The following is a 22,471-nucleotide window of genomic DNA, read 5'->3' on the forward strand; positions in this document are numbered from 1 at the left end:
TAACTTTGTCAACCGAATGCAATGACCGGATTAGTGTGTAAATGTTGATACAAGTATATAGTTTAAAATAATATTAAGTTCATGTGCAGGGATTTGCAGGTTTCTAAATAAAGTTCATTAAACTAACCTAACTTTTTTTTTTGTTTTTTTGTTTTTTTTTGCGTGTTATTGCATTGGTTTTTGCAAGTAATGTCAATAAACAAATGTAGAATTAGTTGTTGTTGTCTCACTCTCTCTCTCTGAGATTTTTATTTTTTAAATTTCTTATCGTAGGAACGTCTCATCAATGCATATTTTCTCGCTCCTATATTTTTGAAATTTGGTGCTCCAAAAATGGATCAAATACGACGAAAGGTCAGGAAGTTTTTGAAGAAGTTTTTGAAGATATAGTCAGAAAAACAGGTTTTGAAGGTGACGAACACCCGTTTGATGATATACTGAAATGTGTAAAATATTTATGCAGACGCATTGGGGTGATGTGGAAACAAAACCATCGCGTAAAGTCAGACGTGTTAAGAAACTACTCGGATTGGCTCTCTTACAAAGAGGTTGTTACCTTAAGTCTCGAAACTCTATCTTTGCCATCTGAAAAAGAAGAAGTAAAAGCGAGTAAACGTGGTCGCCCAACTGCTGATTTCTCTGCATGCTCCAAACGGACTAAGCAACGTCGAATAGCAAAATTGGCAGAAATTGATAAGTCCGTAGCGGATACCTTACGTGAAGTACATTTGGAATCAAATCCACTTTTTCATGAAGTAAATTTCACCGAAGTTCTTTCACTAATAATTTATACAAACTTAACAAAACATCAGTACTTAAAAATCAGTGATTTTATAAACTCTCAACTTTCGTACAAAGTTTTGCCCAGCTATAAAAAGGTTTTAAGTGAAAAGAAAAAAAGTTATCCAGATGCAGAATCGGTTAGCGTGAGTGAATCACATGCTGAAGTGGCTTCACGTATATTAGATCTCCAAACTGAAGTGTTGAACGTCATACCCGATGTAAATATAAGCAATCTTGTTTTGATAGGCAAGTGGGGATTCGATGGTAGCTCCGGATACAGTGAATATAAACAACGTGTTAGTAACAATACTCTACAAGACAATAGTTTATTTGTAACATCCTATGTGACCCTTAAATTAGTTACTAAATCTTCAACACTGCAAGATACTAAAGTTATATGGAAAAATCCTCGACCGTCGTCCACTCGATACTGTAGACCAATACGATTTAGTTTCAAAAAAGAGACAACAGAAGTTTGCATTGAAGAGAGGAATTATTTCACGAAGAAAATTGATATGTTAAAGTGCACAGAATATTTAAGATCTGGACAGAAAATAAACGTCGAACACAAATTGCAACTGACTATGGTTGATGGAAAAGTATGCAATGCACTAAGTCAAACATCATCTGCTAAGTGTTACATATGCCAAGCCAAATCAAAAGAGATGAACGATATAGATAAATGTCTACAAAAAGCCGTCCACAAAGAACATTATGAGTTTGGTTTATCACCTTTACATTCATATATTCGATTTTTTGAATATTTCATTCATGTATCGTATAGACTAGATATCAAGAAATGGCAAATTAGGTCGGCAGAAGATAAAACTCAATTCATGGAAAAAAAATTCAAGTTAGAAATAAGTTTAGATCAGAAATGGGTTTAATAGTGGACATGCCAAAAACATGAGGTAGTGGGACGTCAAACGATGGCAATACGGCTAGACGCTTTTTTAATAATGCTGGTTTGGCTTCTCAAATAACGGGCGTTGACGAAGAGCTCATACTAAGATGTGCAGCGTTACTGCAAGCTATGTCATCAGGATATAAAATAAACGCGGACAAATTTAAGCAATTCGCACTTGAAACTGCTAAAGGACTTGTAGAGAAGTACCCTTGGTTCTATCTTCCACCTTCAGTTCACAAGATCCTAGTGCATGGTTCCAAAGTCATCGAATGTGCAATAATATCCATTGGAGAACTATCAGGGGAAGCTGCGGAAGCCAAAAACAAGGATATTAAGAGGTATAGGCTTCAACATACGAGGAAAACTTCTCGAATTGCAACAAATACGTATTTACTTAATATGTTATTGTTGAGCTCAGATCCATTTATTACAGGTCAACGAAAATTGTCATGCAAAAAGAAAAGCGCATTATTAAAAACTACAATAGAATTGTTGGAAGACTAATTACGTAAAGGAATTTTTTATTGAGGTTTAAAACGTCCTTATTTTTCTTCCAAATTAATAAAATTTTTATTTGAACTATAAAAAATAAATTGTTTAATTTTATAAAATTAAATGACACATCTGTTTTCCTTTCTATTTATTAATAATAAATCCGGGAATTGGAACAAAATTTATCACATGCTCAGGTATTTTAACGTTAGAATTATATACATATGTAGAATATGAAAAGTGGGCGTTATACAATTGCGATTTTTTCAGAATATCGTACTTGCATGAATAGAAATATGCTGTGTATATGGCAGGTCAGTATCTCTATTCTAATTATTGTCGCTACCCTCCATACAAATGGAACCACTGTGAGTTGGAGTGATGGCATGAGAGCATTCGAATAATTTTGGTAGATATTTTGGGTATGAAACGCATTCTTGCTCGACTCGTCCGAATTTAAAACCAAATACGCAATAAATACCATCGATCAAAGTATACACCATATTTGGCTTTGTATGATTTTCTCTTGTTCCTCAAACTGAAATTGCCGCTCCGTGGAATCCGTTTTCAGTCGTTCGAAGAGATAAAACAAAATTCGATAAAGAAGCTGAAGACCATCCCAAAAAGGGCTCGAGGTCTCGAAAAATCGATGACAAAGTGTATTATATCTTGTGGTCACTACTTTGAAGGCGGCAAAATAAATATTGATGAATAATTAAATATTTTGTGTTTTATTTACATTTTGAGGTTTATATATTTTATTCCATAAGGAGTATTTCGAACGTCAGAAAGCGCAAGAACTATAATTAATGTTTGAAAAAATCATAAATGATTAAATTTCAAAAAACAAAAAAAAAACTTTAATAAATTATCTTATTTATTCATTTTCTATATCATATACTCGAGTATTGGAATTGCTGCAGATAAAACCATCTGCTATGAAAGCCAATTAACCGATTAGTATAAAATCAGTCAACAGGTGAATATAATTTCAATATACGGACATATGTATATTTTATGAATTTCGAAATATACAAACTAGATATACACAAAAACAAAAAAAGAGTGCATGTGGTATTTCGCAAACTAGCGGCACGAACGATTTCAAAACTGTTTACGAAACCGTTAAAACATACGCTCGGCAATTAAGTTTGAGTAGTGCCGCTGAATGTTATTTAGGGAGAGTGATGTGCTTTCGACGTGAGCATAAAATATATGCGCAATGGGTTATTTCCCAAACAATGCGCATGTTTTTTTATAAAGCAAAAATAATTCCACGAAATCACAAAGTCAGCAGAGAAAGCAAGCGCTCTCTGCGCGAAATGTAGTTACGTGGAGAGATACGAGCAGGAAATACTTGCTCTAATTTAATTTTATTTTTAATATTATTTTTTTTGTTTTTGCTTTTTTTTAGTTGCATTCCCTCGTAACCTATTTTTGGCCGCTCATCCCGAATTTTACGTAAACGCATTTGGAAAATACACAAAAGACGCACCGCAAAAACGGGCACACAATGACAATATGCTCTAATGATGGCATACTCAATCATTACTGGCGCCACTGGATACTCACCGATTATTATGCGGGGGATGGGGCGCTGATGATGCGCTGCCGATGATGCTGATGTTGTTGCTGATGTTATGGCAGCTGGTGATGGTGACGACAGCAATACAAATTATTTTATTAGCAATATGCCGTCAAAATTTCGGTATTTATGGTTCCTGGTGTGGGAGAGTTTTGTAATTAATTTTATTTATTGGAAATTTATATAATTTCTTTTATTATTTTTGTTTTTAATTTTTTGTAGGGTATGCTAAATTTTTTTTATATTGATATTTAAAATTTTTTTGGAGATTCTTTTTTAACTATTTTGTATTATTTTTTCAAATTTTTTTATTTTATAAAAAATTCTGCTGGCCTAGAATTCTCGGCGCAAGACGTCCAAGGTGTTCTAGTATGATTTTTAGTGATATTTAATGGAAGTTTCTTATTTGTACTCTGAACGGGGTATATTAAATTATATTCAATTTGCAACGAAGTTTGTATTACAAGAAAACTTCCGAGACTCTTTTAATACAAAGTTAACGATTTAAATCAAGTTCTTATATGGACAACTTTTTATTTGACAAGGTGTCGTCACGAAAATAACACAGTTTATTATCCAAGGCAATGCAAAAATATCTAAAAAATTCTTCAAATCGGACAACTTACTGTGGGCAAAAAATTGTAAGACTTTATAATTTGAATTTCGCGCGAAAACCCATTTGTCGATATTTATTTTTTTTAGGTTGGTATGACTATCAGTGACATCTGTATCAAATGTCACATCAAAATAATCATTAGTGCTTTGTATATGCTCTTCTTTCTGAAGTGCAAAAAGTGGATTCGGCGTTTTTTACGATGAGTGAAATTATTCAACAAAGAAATATCATTAAATTTTGTGTGCAGAATCAAATTTGTGGTGACGAAACATTCAGAATATTGGAACAGGCCTTCGTTTATAATTGTTTGCCGAGAGCAAGTGCTTTTGATTGGTACAGATAATTCAAAGAGGGTCGAGAACACGCTGACGACGAACCATGACCAGAACGACCCTCAGCATCAACTGATGATCAACGCGTCAATAAAATACAAGAGTTAGTGCTTGAGAATCGACAATTAAGAGTCAAAGATCTTACTGGCATCGTTGTAATATTGGAAGGATCAGGGAATACCATTTTGAAAGATCATTTGGGCCTAAATGTGAAAGCACATTGGTTCCAAAATCACTAAATTTTTTCGAAAAATAGCGTCACGCTAACATCTGTGAAACAGTGCTTTCCGACTACCAGGATGTTATAAAACGTATTATTACTGCCGATGAGTTATGGATGTATGCTTACGACTCAGAAACAGACGATGACTCGGCCGAATATCGCGACAAAGGTGAGCCGCAGTCGAAAAAACCACGTCGAAATCGAAAAATCTAAGTTCTGTCGACAGTTTTCTTTGATTATCGACACCGAATTCCTACCGTCCGGCCAAACTGTCAACAAGGAATACTGTTTGAGTGTTATGCGTCGTTTGCGCGAAACTATTCGGAAGCAGAGATCGAAAACTTGGTTTTTGAACCACGATAATGCACCGTAGTATACTACATTGATTCTTCGTCAGTTTTTTTTTTAACAAATTTTCAACCAAAATCGTGCAGCAACCACGGTATACACCTCACTTAGCTAGACTTGGTTTTCAGCAAACTCAAACGATCGCTCCGGAGATACCGTTTTGAGTCAATTGTGGACATTAAACGTGAATCGCTAGGCACATTACAGGTTATTCCGGAAATTTACTTTAACAACTGTTTCGAGGATTGGCAAAAACATTGCCACAAGTGTAAGGGGTACAAAAGGTACGACATGAGGTGGACGACATAGATTTTTAAGAATAAATTAAGAATTTTAAAATTATCAACAAAGTCTTACTATTTTGTGCTCATAGTATTGTAACTGACAAAGAAACTGACCGAACAAAATCAATTTCTTGCAAAAGAACTTTTTTATTTGTGAAGGGTATTCTAGCTCCAGTGCCACCGAAGATACATTTTTTCTTATTTTTTGTTTTATTAATTAAGAATTTTTTTTATTTATCTTATTTTCTTGACTTAGGAGCAATATTGCTGGCCGAGAATTCTCGGCGCAAGAGCTCCGGTACGCTCTGGTGTGATTTATAATAGTTATGGCGGACATTTTAGCAAATTACGGTACTTTTAGTTTCAGTACTTTGCATATACAAACATACATATGTAGATATATGTATGTATATATGTATGTATGTGTATTTTTGCCTGTAATGCGCGTTTGCTAGCTATTGTAAGCGCTGCTTTAATTTAAGAACTGCTTAATGAGCACCTTTGTCGCCGGAACTTTGTGTATTATTAAATAAATAGTACACATATTTTTCCTAAAATTTCTTATAGCTATTGTAGTGCGCTTTGTTGTTGCTTTTCTTTTTGCACCGTTTACTAATTATTTCGTCGTTGCTGCTGCCAATTTGGCTGTTGCTTCGACTTTTCGGTTACTCATTGACGCGACGATTGTTTATGATAATTGTTGCTGTTGTTCTTGTTGTTGCTTGTGTTGCCGCTGCTCGCTAGTAGAAACTACGTTTTTCATTCACAAAGCAAAATTTTACCAAATTGCGTAACACTTTTTCTCAGTGTAATTCTTTATTTTTACTTTATTTATTTATTTATTTTTTTTTTGAAAAATATGCTTATAACGGTTGTTACCGAAATTCACATACACACACATACACGAGCTGCGTAGTGTTTTTATTATTTTTTTTTCTTTTTTGGAAGGGAATTCTTGAAATTCCATACAGAAATAATGTACAAAAATGTCTGAACGCTATATATTTGGCTATTTTTTGACACTGGCACAAAGGCAAAAGCCACAAACTGGCAACTCAAGTTCGAACGTGTGTACGCACTGCCCTAAAAGTATTAACATGCACACAAACATATGCACAACGGTACATGCTAAAGACACTATTAGAACATTTTGTATTTTTTCTTAAAATTTTTAATATTTTTTTTGATTTTTTTTTTAATTTTCTTTAATATTTTAAAATTTTTTTTTATTAATTACTTTTTATTTTTTTTATTAATTTTTTTTTTAATTTTTTTTATTAATTATATTTTTTTCTTTATTCTCTTCCTTTAAATTTCTTTCTTTTTCTTCTTTTAAATTTTTTTTTAATTTTCGAAATTTTTTTTAATTTTCTTCGACTAATTTCTACCCACCGCGACTCCAGCTGCTAATAAAATACATATTTAAATATATTTGTATATCTGTGTTTATGTGATTTTGATATTTTATTGTATTTATTTTCTATCGAAATTTTACTGCTTTATTGAAATTTTCACATAAAAGTGCCGTCGAAAAGCAGCAGAAATGTTTAGCTGTGTTTTAAAAATAGCCGCATACTTTAAAAGTTTCTGGCGGCACACAGACAACACACACACGCACATACGGTACATCGCACTGAAGATTTCAATTTTCTGCAGACACCATAAATCGTTTGAACTCTGCACTCCACAAAATTGCTTTCCTCATTTTTTTTTACAAATTTTAAATAATTTCCAATTGAAATATCTTTTTTTTTTGTAATTACCGCATTAACTTGGGCTAATTCACTGGTTGTATTCCGCTGCAGCTTTTACTTTGAAAAAATCTACATATTTCATAGTGCTCATTCTTCCTAAAATTCAAAAATAACTGTCTCTATTCATCCCTTTCGCACCAATAGTGGACAGTGGTATTTGCACGTTCGCTCGTAACGGTATTGTAGCGGCTCGGTAAGTTGGGAAAAACGTTGCGAACTCTCGTACGTCTGTCGAAGAACTGAATGTTCGTGTTGCGAAAAGTTCTCGGAAAACTCGTGAAAAGTTAAAAATTTAGCAGAAAAGTGGAAGGTCGTGAAAATCTTGCGCTCCTCAACTGAGTGCGCGCTGTCAATGTATATCTCTCGTAATCATTTGCTCACTCTCTGTTTTCCTTTTATTAAACTTGTTTTTTTGTGGGTATGATCATTGGCTTTACCGTTGCTAAGAGGCACACGCGCCAACATCTGCATAACTACTAGTGGTAAGAATTTGACTCTGAACACTCTATTTAATTTTTCTTTTTATTTTTTTTTGTTAATATTTTTTTTAGCGACTGCAACGATTTGTTGAAACATACATTTGCACTCATTGTGACCATTTACCGTTCACATATGCAGTGTGGACGCGTTTGTGTAGGTGGGCACAGTGGTAAAGAGCGCTGAGAAAACGAACTAAACCGAGTTGCGGAAACCAAAGGGTTAAGAGTCACAGATATTAAAGCAGTTTTGTGGTGTCACACCTACTCTAATAGATTTAGAAACCAATAGAGGCGTGATGTTGGCCACCTCGAAGGAACAGGTCTCTACAAATAATGCGTATTGCTGTCCTCGTAAAACAAGTGCCACTGAAGTCTAGGGTGCTGGGGAGTTGCATTCTTAAATGGACGAATATCTTGCCACGATAAAAATCACAACTCCCGGAATAGACTTCAACTTTGACATGGATTTTAATTAGGAATTAACGTTTTTGAATTTCGGTTTGAACGCTTTGCCGGTGGTTGCGATATTCTGTCACCGGAGTATTATGCGGTGACACTCAGCAAAAAAGGCTAGTGGGCTAATGTGTCGCAACTGCTTCCGTCCCGTTAAACCGTGGCAGACCTCAGAGTATGCTCCCTCATAATAATTTAGTTGGTGTGGCAGGAGTTGGTTGAGAAGACTAACTCTTTGCACTGGTCAGCTCTGGACGGACTGCCTAACAAGGGCGTGCGTCAACTCTCTTCTTGCCCACGTGAGAGACAACCTTTAGGCTGCTACATTTCGGGATACAGATAGCGGCTCTGAGTGGGACCGATTTAACTACGAATTTTTCGTAAACAAAAGATGAGGAAAAAAGGAGTCGGGAAATGAAAGGTGGTCGACAACCAACTAACATTGGAAGCGTAGGACGTAGAGTCATGGAAGCGTCACCCGCCAAGGGTACATACATAAGTATACATAGGTCAGACCCACTATGTAAGCAGAAGACGGGGCGGTCGTAGTCGAAGTCGGTAGAAATCTACTGACTTCTGACAAAACTAGCGCAACTGTACGCCGAAATCGCGAGTACTAGAGGGAGAACCTCTGTTGGAATCATGGACAACACTAAGGGCACTAAGAATTCAAACTGACTACTTTTGGTTCCGGGACATGCTAGCAGACAAACTTGCTAAAGAAGTGGTCGCCGACGGGACCAGAGCCCTTTTTCCCAATAGGTCCTCAAACTATAAAAGAGAAACTGGGACATGCGAAAAAGAAAGCCGATACCGGTATAGTAGTGACGGAATGAGACCATCAAAGCAACTAATAGACGATTACAACACCAGATGATTTAAAAATATTATTTTATTTAGCAAAAATAAGAATACTAACAGGATTTCTTACAGAACCCCGCAGACTGCGCAAACATACATATACTCAGAATGGGAATGAGCGCTGACGAATCTTGTCAGTTCTGTGAGATCGTTCACGAACATTTTGATATTCGAAGCTCTGAGTAAAGTGTTATTTGACGCAGCAACTCGAGCTCTCGTTCTAAAATAGATGGTATTAGCACTCCAAGTACGTTATTCGTTCATTGTCTGTGGAAAATTGATCGCATCCGAATTTTGCCCACTATACTGTTCCAGTTCGTAGACGTGTTGGAGAAATGTTCTCCTGGTATCCCTAGCAAACGATTCCGCTGCATCCTATTATAGTCCGGAGTGCGGTGTACTAGGAAGTCTCTATTTTCACCATCTGTATCCTGCTGCATCCAGGCAACCATATTGGTATAGCGTAGCGACCTTGTGTGTTGCCAACAACGTCTCTTTTTCCTTGTCGCAAGTGCTGCCGGAGGATGGGATCATACATATGTAGAAGTTCACGCAAGTAAGGAAAGTTCTCTGATTGTCATTCACTGGAAGTGGGCATAAACGATTCTTTTACATATAGCTCAAGCAGCTCACGACTTCCGGTCTTAGACCAAGTATCCTCTGAGTAGCCAGAAAACATTCGTTTGATGGCGAGCTTAAGTGAAAAAGAGAAACATTCTCTCCAGAGGGTTGTGCGCTGGGTTTGGGACCCCCACGTAAAAAATACTACCAGTGAAAAGGTCGACTATAACCGCGTAAGCGCTGCCTACGCCAATAAAGAAGAAGTGCTGCCGGATAGCATCTTGCGGCTATGCACTTCTGTAACAATCGCGGTTGTGTGCGTATTGAAGGATTGCAGACCGCCGAACTCTAAAATTTTAGGGTTGTTTATCGTTGGAAATTCGACATAATCCTTCGGTCAATTGGTAAATAGGGTAGCCATGAATTCGGTAGAAGAGGGTTTTAAGCTCCCAGCAGTGAAGAAGTGCGGAAGTACACTTCACTTTTGAACATTTACCATCAATTTCATTGCCCGACGTCATTGTCCGACAATAATCTGCGTTTGAGGTAATAGAAACTTCTTTTGGTGGCTGTGAGAGCTTCGAAAGTTAGTGATTAAACAGTATCGTGGAAAGTACACCACCCTGCGGAGCCGCCTGTTTAATTTTTTATTGTTCACTTCAAAAAATACCGATGATTTTCGACGCGGACTTTTACCTCAATTTTTTTGAGAAATCAAACTTAAATTACTAAAGCTGTCATATTAACCGTCCGATCAAAATCAAGCCCTTGAATTCCTGTTTAGAAGTAATATTGACTTGCTTATAATATTATTTGTAATTTTGCGAAGAATACCACTTCAACTTAAAAATTACAATATCTCTTTATAAAGAGAGTAAAAACGAACTCGCCAGGAATCAACGGTTAAAAATATTGTACATATTAATTTATTTACGTTTTAAATATATTTATATGTATATTTATTTATATATATATGAATAAAGATGGTCATCACATCCATCCAAAAGGCAGATGTGACTCACATTTGTTGTTGATCTTGGGTTTGTTAGATTAGTAACAGTTTCAAGTGCTAGATACAAATATCCTTGCGTTGTAGTAATGATAATTTAATAAGTTAGTGGTAGTGAATGCTTATGATTATAACTTCATATAATAAAAAAAAGTTGTAGAATTATGGGTATTATGTGAACAGAAGAAAATGTTAAATTAAAGTATAATTGTTCATGACAAAGAACCAAAGATAGGCGCCTACGATGTAGTCGCCCACACTGCCCGCCCTATCATGTTGTAGCTTTTGGTGCTTCAACTGGTCCGGTTGTATTTGTCGTGCCTGTCGCAGTAGCTATGTTCCCCGTAGCTGGAGTGGGGCAGCCTGTTGAAGAAGCAGTAGCAACAACTTCAATAACACTAGTATTCCCCGTATTGGCGTTGGTGTTCACTGTATCCGGGTGATTTATTGGAGGCATAAATGAAATAGTGACCGACTCATCACCTGGTAAAGGTCCATTATTATTTTCACCAAGTGTGTGTGTCGTCGTCCCCTTGCTCACATTAATATTATCGGCAGTGTTAGAATTAGAACTGCTAGAAGTAGCATTAACAATGGCATTAGCTACAGCAACAGCATTAGGTAGCAGTGAAATCACCGAATTGTTATTGAAATTTTCAATAGATGCACCCGACAATGATAACTCATCCGCCGAATCGTCAGCACCATCTGTTTGTACACCTTTTTCCTCCAACATATGCTCATTAACACGTATGGGTTGGCTAGCAGAGCCAAATTGCTTCGAAATTTGTAATAATTCACGTAAAATTTGGTTCTCCTTACGCAGTCTAGACATGGTTTCCATATCCCGGTGTACCGCATCATCATCCGCCGAGGCGGCACGCTGCATAACAACTGCCATTTCCCTGATTTTAGCCCTCTGTTCTCGTATTATTAACCACAATTCTTCATTATAAACTTCTTTAAAATTAATTTTACTTTCGAGAATTTTACTGCTTGTATGTTCACGATATTTTTGCATTATAAACTCCAAAGTGCGTTCATAATCTTCAATGCATATTTTCAGTTCTCTATTTTCTTTTAATATTTCTGAACTTGTGGCATTTTGCTGTTGTATACGATTGACCATTTCGGAATTCGATTTATTGTTAGAAATTTGGTTTAACGAGTCCATGTCATCTTGAAATTGACGTAAACTTTCCACTAAGCGATTATTGCCCTCCGCTTCTACGAACAAAGCATTACCCAACATCTCTAAATCTTTCACGCGACTGGCAATTCGCTGTGCGTCCATAATAATCTGCCCCACAGACATGTTAGACATCTTTGGTTGTAAAATATGTGCTATATGGCCAAGGTTGAAAGTGGTGTGTTGTCTTCTATGGCTCTAATTATTAGCCAACACCAATTTGGCTGTTATGCTCCGTGCTGTCTTTTATCGTACACTTTTGACAGCACTCCACTGAGCCCTACTGTTCAAGCAGCCTCCGCTTCCGTTATTTTATCGCTCTTTTATCAGCTTCTATAAATATTTTATTTCAGCAACGATTTTTCATTAGAGAATAGAAAATCCAAAGTTACTGTTATTATAAATTATATTTTAGAATTTTCTACTTTTTGTTATTAATTTATGATTTTGTGATAACTTTACAAAATGAATCGCTGAACAAAAAATGTAAAATCGTTCACTGACATTTGACAATTCGCCCTAATTATGAGTTGACAGTAGTTAGCTTGCCACAGTGCGTAAAACGTGACACGACTTAAATCTAACGAGCTGAAAGTTCTGCCAGTAAAATGGCAATAGCTTCGAAATAATAAATAAAATATTTTTGAAAGTTTCGTTCTTCAAAGAGGTTTGAAGAGCACAACATTAGTCTACGCAACGTTATTGTAAACATTTACTGAAACAAGACACTTACTTACTGTCAAGAACTAAGATTATATATGTAATTACTAATTTGAATTAAAAAAATTTTAATTTATCAATGTGTTAAATTTCAGACGCCAAAAATTAATACAATTAAGAATGTTACAAATTTTCGTCTTAAATATTTTTAAAATTGAACTTAAAAGTTAGGGTTAGTGAGAATTTTAAAGATATGGATTTCCTCGCATTTTCTTAAAGCAAAATATATTAAATCTTTTAGATTTTCTAAAAATTGAAATGAATCCGACTAATACTTTCCGAATTATTCGATAATTGACACAGGATACCAAGGATCTCTAGAACGATAGAGACCAGGTACCGTAAATTGTTATACAGTCAATTTTTTCTCAAAACTATTATTTTAAACTGGTGACTACCATGTCTCGAAAACTGGACATTAGATTGCAATGAACTTTAGACAGCTTTTTACAAACTCAAAATACTAGTGCCTTTTTAATTTAAATATTTTGACATTTTGTAAAAATATTAAAAGTTCTTTTTTCAAAAATAATGACAAATTTTCGAGAAGACATCAGTTTGTTAATTTAAACAATGAAAAAATAGTAATAATAATAAAAATTTTGTCCGATTTATTTTAGATGAAATGAAGAATTAATCATGGTCATTTCAAAAAGCTTTGGTTGTAACTGGACCAACAAAAAGGCCATTGCTTTTAATATTATTTTTTTTTTTCAAATTTTTAATTTATATAATGATTAATTTTAAAAAATAATATACTAAAAAAACAGTACTTAAAATTGCAATTTTTCAACTCTCTTAAGCTTCTGCATATTATTTAAGTTACTCATTGCGTTGCCTACTTCATTAAACGATTCCCAATTTTCTACTAGAATACAGAGGACTCAGAATTTATTAAAATGAAATAAGTATTAGATTATGTAAGCAAATAAACATAAACAAATTTTTCCGTAAAACATTTACTACCTATAGAATTTTATTACTTTCCTAATCAACCCTAAATGGAGAATAGTTTGTTTAGAAAGAAAATCGAAAGCAAGTTATGCACAAAAACATTATTTGTTGTTGGACTGTTATGGAAACAACAAGAACGAAAGCTGCATCTAATCTCTCACTCTTGTGAAAACAAAAGAAAAAGCTGACATTGTCAAAGCTCAGAATAAAGTCAAAAGCATAATAGAAAAGACACATACGAATGTCCAGAACGAAGGATTTCATTTCTGAATTGGATTTGCGTAGAACATTCGACTGAGTAATCGCGTAAAAACGAAAACAAAATTGTGATATTTGTTGTGAATAACTAAAAATATAAACATTTCAAAGAATTGTGTAGAAGAAATTTTTGTGAAATATAATTACATAAATTGCGCAAAAGGGGGCTAGGTGTGGGTGGCGAAATTCGAAAATTCGTCGACTCATATCCAAAACCTCTACAAGCAGAGAATAAAAAAATCGATTTCTGACTATGGCGTATGGTCAAAGAGTATATAATCCTGTGGCAATAAAAATGGCAAAACCATGCCACCATAAGAAGTGTGCTAAAGGCGCAACAGCACCGCTTCATAGAAAAAATACACATCGAAATAATTTTTTACGAAATAGTTTCTCATTGGGCAACAGCAACAGCAAAGACAGTGCTGATGTTGATAGCGGTGGAGAAGTCGGTCACATTTGGTTTGGTAATGACCGCTTATCAAACGTAATTTACACGTTTCTACTATTAGCAGCACTAACGCATACCGCCAATGCAACGGCAACGGATATTGCGCTGGACGCAAAGGCCACACTAACACATAGAATTGATAGTCTTAATCTGTTGGTATATACCTTTTTGCTGACGCTAACTGTACTGACTATTTGGCTGTTCAAGCATCACCGTGTTTCCTGGTTACACGAAACTGGTCTTGCCGTTATTTATGGTAAGTTTTAAGCTTCCATATGTCAATATACTGCTGTAATGTCGGCCCCCTCTCTAATCAACACGAACCTACAATTGTACTCGTAATTAAATGAAAGAAGCTTTTAACTACAGCACAATAAATCGATTCATCAAATGTTGCGTTTGTGACAGAAGTGTTTTTTATACCCTGAACATAATATATTAAGTTTGCCACGAAGTTTGTAACACCCAGAAGAACACGTAGGAGACATACATATATACTATATATAAATGATCAGTGTGACGAGCTAATTTGATTTGGACATGTTCGTGTGCAAAAGCGTCAGTATCGGGCCACTACATCACATACATAGCTGTCATACAAATTGACCGACGGTACTCAAACCCCTGTATGGAAAACCTTTTTATTTTATTTGTAAAGGGTATTTTAGCTTCGGTGCAGCCGAAGTTAGCATTTTCTGAACACATTTATGCCCTTCACCCACTTCTTCTATACAATAGATTATTAGTGGCAATAAGAATAGTATAAGCAAATAAAATTCAATCACTATTGTGCAAATAAAATCCTTAATTCACATTCAAGCAATAAAGGTGTTATGATACATTCATATGGTTAATATGCTTGGGTGCGCAAATTTGAGCTGATAAAAGAACACAAAAGAAGGTGTTAACCTAATCACTTAGACTCTTCGTGACATTGATAACATGATTTAAGCTGCCCTCAATTAGCGCGTATATGTACATATACATTTTTTGATTTCGTAGGCACTTACCCTGTAGATAAATAAACTAATTCCAAATATGTGCAATACGGTGGAAATTCATGAACAATTTCTAGCTTTTGTTTTTGTTTAAGAGTATGTGTTTTTAATAGGAAAATTAATTTATACTAGCAACCTTTGTTATAAAATATTACTAAAAAAACCAAAAAATTGTATGAAGTTTTACAAGTTTGGGGGTTAAGAACAACATATACCCATAATATAATTTTAGAATTTCATAACAATTTTGCGTGACAATTTTTGATAGTATCATAACATGGTCCGTTATTGATTACAATTTTTCTCTATAAACAATTATTTTATAATTTTCATATTAAAAACGAGTTTTTGAAATGCATCACCACTATGCATGCAAAAGCTTGTGTTTGTAAATAAAAATGTTTTTCATTAATTGCATACAATTGATAGAATTTTTCCGAGAAATATACTAGCAGCTGTGTAAATTCTTAAAAATTTCAATATTTATACATACATGACTAAATAAATCAACTAAACTGCTACATCGTCTGTAGTGTTATATGACAAATGCATAACGAATCGCAAGAAATCGCTAATTTTAATTATTTTCCTAGACGCATTAAATAAGTTGTATGCGTATCAGTATTAAATTTTATAATGACACCGTAGTGGTAACTCAAAACATATACATGCATATGTATGTATATGAATGTATGTACATTCAAACATTTACTTCAATGGTTTTTTCCGGATAATGACTAATGGCAGAATTTGTTTCGCCAGCTTTAATTTGCTTAAAGTGTTATCATAAACTTAGTAACTCAATTATATAGAATGTATGTATGTGCCTTCAAAATATAAATGTCATATACATCCATACATATGTACAAGCAAAGTTTAGTTGTGCATTCATATAATATAATTTGTAGTCTGTAATAAAGACGTACATATGTACATACGTGACTTAGCAGTACTATCTGACAAATTATTTGTTTAGATTTAACGCTACAAACATGTTTATGTATGTAAGTATGTACATACATATGTATATTTATTTTGCGAAATAACAGACGGCTTTGATGAGGGCTTCACAGAAATGATAAGGCAAATAATTATGTGGTCACTTGGAATAACATCTGAACTCGATTTTGCAATATGCACTCTTAAAAAAAATGTAAACATTTATATACCCTGAACAGGAGGGTATATTAAGTTTGCCACAAAGTTTGTAACACTATAAAAAAACATCGGAGACTCTATCCGTTCCCACGACAGTCGGGTCTATGTAACCGGAACGGATCCGAATTTTTTATGCGGCCAAGGGCTGTCAACTGGGTAAAATTCTGCCGCTACAACAATAAAAACCGGGTACAGTATACATTATATACAGCTGCGGGCAAAATAATAGTAGTGCGGTTTGTTATTTGCTAAATGTTTACTTTGCCTTTTATTTTAGGAATTTTTTTGAAATGCTATTTATAAAATAAAACTTAAAAAAATAATTCATTTTAATTTAATTTAAATTTAATTTTGGAAGGATATGCATTTATAAAAAGTCAAAATAATAGTAATTATAACTCTGCTGAGTAAAAAGTTTTTTATAATAATTTAAATCTTATTTTCATCGTAATATTAACTTAAATATTTAATAATACTTACTTGCGTGCCCTTTCTTGAATACAACTGCGGCACATCGCCGAAGCATTGAATCAATGACTTTTTCACATCGCGCGTTTGATATTGATTTCCATGCACGCTCAACAGTTTCCCGAAGTATATTCTCACTAGTAAGATCGGCAACAGCCTCCTTTACGTCACACCACACATTTTCTATAAGTTTGGAGTGCAGGCCACTCCACGACCTTAACCCTATTTTACTGAAACCACTGCTGTGGGTCATTGTTTTGTTGAAAGACCCAAAGTAACGGCATTTCTTCGCGGGCAAAGAACAACATTACTTCCTGCACAATTCGATCCATGGCCAAAACCAAAACCAATATATCGGCCCAACCAAATGAGAAACATGACCAAATCAAAATGGGTCCAGTATTTTATTAAGTTTGGTGGTGTATTTTGGTTTGTACTCCGAGTTGGTTGGTCGTCTTTCGTATTGACAAGATTCCCTTGCACCGTTTAGCACGATTTTGGATTCATCTCTCCATAAAATGTATCTTCATTTCGATAGGGGCCAATCGAATCGGTCATTTACAAACTTCAGACGTTGATCCACATGTTTTTTGATAACAAAGGCAGTTTTCTTGAGCTATGAGCTTTTAAATCACAATCTCGCAAACGTCTACGAATTGTTTCTGCACTTGCCTCCAGACCCAGTTCTTTTTTAATTTTCGTTACAGGTTCAAAAGGCGCTTAGCCTCCCTGTCAGTTAATGCCGGACGACGGCCACGTGTTTCAGGAGTCCGTTTGTATAAGTTTTTGTAATAAGTTTTTTTTATAAGATCGCGCTAATAAGCTGTGGAGTCGTCCAATTGCTGACAATATTTGAATCAGATTTTTACAAGTAAAGTAAAAAAATATACATCAACAATGTCAATACTTACTTTTGTGAAGGTTGTTTATCCAAACAAATATTTCATATTTGTGCACTACTATTATTTTGACTGCCCTAATGACTCACACTTATGAAAATATACGAAATTTCAATAGCAACTGCTAAGCTATACAGTTATAGTGCTTCTTTTTTTTTTAATCTATGAACAGTTTTTTAATGAGACCGTCAAATAACTAAGGCAACATAAGAAATTATATGTAAACACTAAATTATATGCCACAGTAGCACTACAATTATTTTGACCACAGCTGTACATATATAAGTATCAGCATGACGAGCTGAGTCCATTTAGTCATGCCCGTCCGTCCGTTCGTCTTCATAAACCCGCCTTGCGCAAGCTGTTAGATATTGATCTGAAATTTTGCACACGTACTTCTCTCACCAAAAAAAACTGCTTATATGTCGGAATCGGCGATATCGAACCACTGCCGCAAATGCAGCTGTAGTTGCGATAGAAATTGACCATTCAAACGCATGTCCTTGTGTGACAAACTTTTATATTTAACAAGATATCTTCACGAAATTAGCCATAGATTATTGTCCTAGGCGACGTTACAATCTCCGAATATATTGTTCAGGTAGGGCCAGAAGAAAAATCGGTCCGTGTACCATTCCATCAGACCAAAAAGCACATCAAACTCAAATCAGTTGAATGTAATGGTTGTTCATAAATAATTTGTACATTTTCTTCGCACCAGTTTAAAGTGATCCTCATGGGAGAAGATGATCTTCTTAAAAAAATCTTTATCGTGTCCACTTTACTGAATATAATGAAAAAATACATATCATGACATTAAAATTGACCGAAGCGACACTTAGAAATCATACCATATTTATTAGAAAATCCGGTATATAGCTACCATACTAACTACTAACTGACCGATCAAACTCAAGTTCTTGTATGGGAAGCTTTTTTATTTTACTGCCTATTTTCACGAATTTTGGCATAGATTATTACCCAAGGCATCGCTACAATCTCCGGAAAAATTGATAGACCGGAAAACTATAGCATACAGCTATACAGCTCATCCAGATTTCGTAGTTTCCAAAATATAACTTTTACGGAATGTTTAGGTTAATTCATAGAAACTCACATTTTTCCCGTAAGTAACGGCAAAAGCTTATTTAATAAGCGGAATGCAATATTCGCCGTATTCGTGTATAAAATTTATGAAGCTTAACCAATAAAATACATCTGCATATATAAATATATTTACTACACCAGCAGTACCAACATTTCCAGTTCCTAGTTCTGTTATACTTTAACGAATTAAAGTATTTGCATAAACATTCGCCAAAACTCTTTTAGAAACTGAAACTGAAAAAACCCATCCATATTTTAAAGGCAACTCCAAAAAAAAAATATTATGATTTTTCTCTTTTTTATACAAAATATTTTTTTTTATATATTTATCCTTTCTCAGGACTGATTGTTGGCGCTGTTATACGCTATGCCGGCACTTCGACGCCACTTGTGCACTTGGAAGTTGATCCAGCAGGTGATCCAAAATTTAATCAATCTTTGCCACCCGATACGTTATGGATGAAGGTAACGGCACAAAAATAAAACTTAATATTCCATATTTTTCTAAATATATTTTGCTATTTGTTTCGTTTTTAGTTTCCCGGCAAATTGGCACCTAATACCACCGATAAAGATCCCATACCGAATAAGACATATGCATATGTTTTTCGCGGCATTGTATACGATGTGGATGAGAATGAAATCGATTTGAAGGCCACATTTGATCCGGAAATCTTCTTCAACATAATACTACCGCCAATAATATTTCATGCCGGTTATAGTCTCAAAAAAGTGCGTAGTTACTCAATTACCACGTAAATCTCTAATAATATCTGTTCATTTGTGTTTCAATAACGCATTTTAGAAATACTTTTTTCGCAATTTGGGCGCAATTTTGATGTTCGCCATATTGGGCACGACTCTATCATCGTTCCTAATCGGCGCTATTATGTACGGCTGTGTGAAACTAATGCCAGAGTATTTGAGTAGTAGTTTCACATTCCTGGACACGCTGTATTTTGGAGCCTTGATATCACCAACAGATCCACTAACAATATTAGCAATATTCCATGATTTGCATGTGGACGTAAATTTATATGCGCTGGTTTTTGGTGAATCTGTACTTAACGATGCAGTGGCCATTGTGCTGAGCGGGTAATTATAATAATGTCTCTTAGTAAAATATTAAAAATAATGATGGTGTTATCTTTTAGCGCTATACAAAATTATGGCGAACATTATTCGAGCACAGGAGGTTTCGAAACAAACGCCTTCTTCAGATCATTGAGCGATTTCTTTTGTATTTTTATGCTGTCATTATTGATTGGCGCAACAATGGGCTGTTTTACGGCATTGATATCCTTTTCAAAAAAATGTCCTTAAATTTAGTTATTTAATTGTTCATTTTTACTTTTTTCCACATTATTATATTTTCCTTTATAAATTGTGCTTTTCAATAGGCCACCTGGTTTATTATATTTTTTTTAAATTTGTATGCTTATATCTTGTTAAATCACTGTTTAACATGTTTTACCTTTATTTATATTTTTTTTATGTATATAATGATTGATTGAAAAAAATTGAATTTTTTTTTGTACTTTTTTCTCTTGATTATTTTTTTTAATGTGTTTCTTGTTTTTATAAAATAGCTATGTTTTTTTACATATTTTTTTATTTTTACTACTGTATTGTGTAATCAATTCATTACTTTTTTTAATATTTTTATTATTTTTTTATATTTTTGTTATTTTTTATATTTTTATACTTTTTATATTTTTTTGTTTTTTTTTATTATTGTTTTAAAATTTTTAATTATGTTTTTACCTTTTTAATTTTACAATATTTTTCACATAATACATACATACATATGTATTTATAAATATTTTGTAATTTTTATTAATATTTATATATATATTTTTTAATATTTTATATTTATATATATGTATTTTTAATATTATATACATATATGTATATATATATATATTTCTTTAATATTTTTATTATTATTTTTTCTTTTAATATAATTATTGTTATTTAAAATTTTTTTATTAGTATATTTGTACTTTTTTCTTTTTACAATATTTTCCACACTTTTTACAAAAATTTCCTTAACTACCACTGCACTTGACTAAGTTTACACGCGTACGTGAATTCCCGTTGCTCGAATCTGCGCTCTTTGTGCTTATGTCGTACAGTACTTTCCTTATTGCGGAAGCTTCGGAATTGACTGGCGTAGTGGCTGTGCTATTCTGTGGTATTTGCCAAGCGCATTATACCTATAACAATCTTTCGGAGAATTCGCGCACACGCACAAAGGAAATATTCGAATTATTGAATTTCTTGGCGGAAAATTTCATCTTTTCATATATTGGCGTTTCAATGTTCACCTTTCCGAAACATCATTTCGATGCTGTCTTCATTATAACTGGTTTTGTAAGTACAGCGCAAACGTTTGTTGTTATTTTCCAATAAATTTATTTTTATTTTTTCGAACTAAACAGGTCACTGCTGCTATTGGACGCGCCGTTAACATCTATCCGCTATCTTGGCTGTTAAACTTGAACCGTAAACCGAAAATTTCGTCGAATTTCCAGCACATGCTTTTCTTTGCAGGTATAATAACGCGTCTGACTTCCTAACAACCGTAATTGTTTACATAAAAATTATTGATTTTATAGGCTTGCGCGGTGCCATGTCCTTTGCCTTGGCCATACGCAACACCGTTTCAGAGGCACGTCAAACTATGTTGACTGCAACCTCGTTAATTGTGATTTTTACGGTCGTCATACAAGGTGGCGCATCTAATTTTTTGCTTAATTGGCTTAAAATACCGTAAGTTTTTATGCTGTTATTATAGAAATCAAAATGTGTACTAAGATATACTTATTTAATTTCTTACTCCGCAGTGTTGGTGTTGATGAAGAGACTGAACAGCTAAATAATTATCGTGTACGCAGTGTGAGTACTACGCTTTATTTTGCATTTTTTTCTTGTAACATAATTCTGCAATTGGTTTTGGGTTACGTTTTAATTAATTTGTCTGGCATCATTGATTGTGTGTAAATGAATTGCAGCTGTTTGCTTTGATGCGCCTGTAATTTTTTTAAATATTTTTCATTAAATAATTTATCATTTGAAATTACTGCTAATATTATATGGCATTCGATAAGAATTTACAATTGAAATTAAATACATTTCGTATTGAATTCTAAAATATTTTGTATTGCCGCGTTTAAGTGTGTGTTGAGTGAAAATAATAATATGGAAGAAAAAAAATTTAATCGAGTTTGTGGAGCTCAATTTAAAGCATGTTGTTTAAAAAAGCCAGCTAATTAAATAATTAAAATACAAAAAATGTTTATATACTTAAATTATTATGAAGGTAGCACAATTTTTCCAAAAAAAAAAAATGTAAATAATAAAATGCAATAAAAATAAGAAGGTTCAATAATAATTTAAAAAAAGTATAAATAAATAAAAAAAAAACTTAAACGAATATAAATTAAAAGCAATAAATAAAGTTGATTTTTTTATTTAAACTTATTTATATTTTTATTTTAAAATTATAAAAAATAATAAAAATTAAAAATAATTGTAAGAATTAAAAAAAAAATAAACCACAAAATTAATATAAATTAAAAA

At 33.8% G+C, this 22,471-nt stretch overlaps 3 protein-coding genes across 13 annotated transcripts in view; 1 reads left to right on the forward strand and 2 right to left on the reverse strand.

Annotated features, from left to right (window-relative positions):
• The window catches only part of LOC120768786 (paramyosin), a 37,690-nt gene extending 30,142 nt beyond the window's left edge, over positions 1 to 7,548 (reverse strand). The window contains exons 1-2 of the mRNA XM_040095544.1: positions 7,334 to 7,548; positions 3,755 to 3,903 (exon numbers count right to left, since the gene is read on the reverse strand). The gene's annotated coding sequence lies outside the window, so the exon portion shown is untranslated. The remainder of the gene's footprint in view (positions 1 to 3,754; positions 3,904 to 7,333) is intronic.
• A 3,072-nt stretch (positions 7,549 to 10,620) lies between these two features.
• On the reverse strand, positions 10,621 to 12,353 carry LOC120769204 (FGFR1 oncogene partner 2 homolog). The gene has a single exon (XM_040096099.1). It carries the CDS (start codon positions 12,009 to 12,011, stop codon positions 10,959 to 10,961), a length of 1,053 nt encoding a protein of 350 aa, XP_039952033.1. The 5' UTR covers positions 12,012 to 12,353; the 3' UTR covers positions 10,621 to 10,958.
• A 1,405-nt stretch (positions 12,354 to 13,758) lies between these two features.
• The window catches only part of LOC120769450 (sodium/hydrogen exchanger 6), a 28,258-nt gene continuing 19,545 nt past the window's right edge, over positions 13,759 to 22,471 (forward strand). For 10 of the 11 annotated variants that reach the window (XM_040096443.1, XM_040096453.1, XM_040096445.1 and 7 more), the window contains exons 1-9: positions 13,760 to 14,515; positions 19,230 to 19,354; positions 19,427 to 19,621; positions 19,695 to 19,984; positions 20,044 to 20,185; positions 20,954 to 21,262; positions 21,331 to 21,442; positions 21,508 to 21,661; positions 21,736 to 21,787. In XM_040096443.1, coding sequence (XP_039952377.1) covers positions 14,062 to 14,515; positions 19,230 to 19,354; positions 19,427 to 19,621; positions 19,695 to 19,984; positions 20,044 to 20,185; positions 20,954 to 21,262; positions 21,331 to 21,442; positions 21,508 to 21,661; positions 21,736 to 21,787 — 1,833 coding nt within the window. In that variant the 5' untranslated portion in view covers positions 13,760 to 14,061. Of the gene's footprint in view, positions 14,516 to 19,229; positions 19,355 to 19,426; positions 19,622 to 19,694; positions 19,985 to 20,043; positions 20,186 to 20,953; positions 21,263 to 21,330; positions 21,443 to 21,507; positions 21,662 to 21,735; positions 21,788 to 22,471 lie in introns of all 11 variants that reach the window. The other variant, XM_040096444.1, reaches the window with a different exon arrangement.

The sequence above is a fragment of the Bactrocera tryoni genome, chromosome 2 (assembly GCF_016617805.1).
Source record: "Bactrocera tryoni isolate S06 chromosome 2, CSIRO_BtryS06_freeze2, whole genome shotgun sequence".
NCBI lineage: Eukaryota > Metazoa > Arthropoda > Insecta > Diptera > Tephritidae > Bactrocera > Bactrocera tryoni.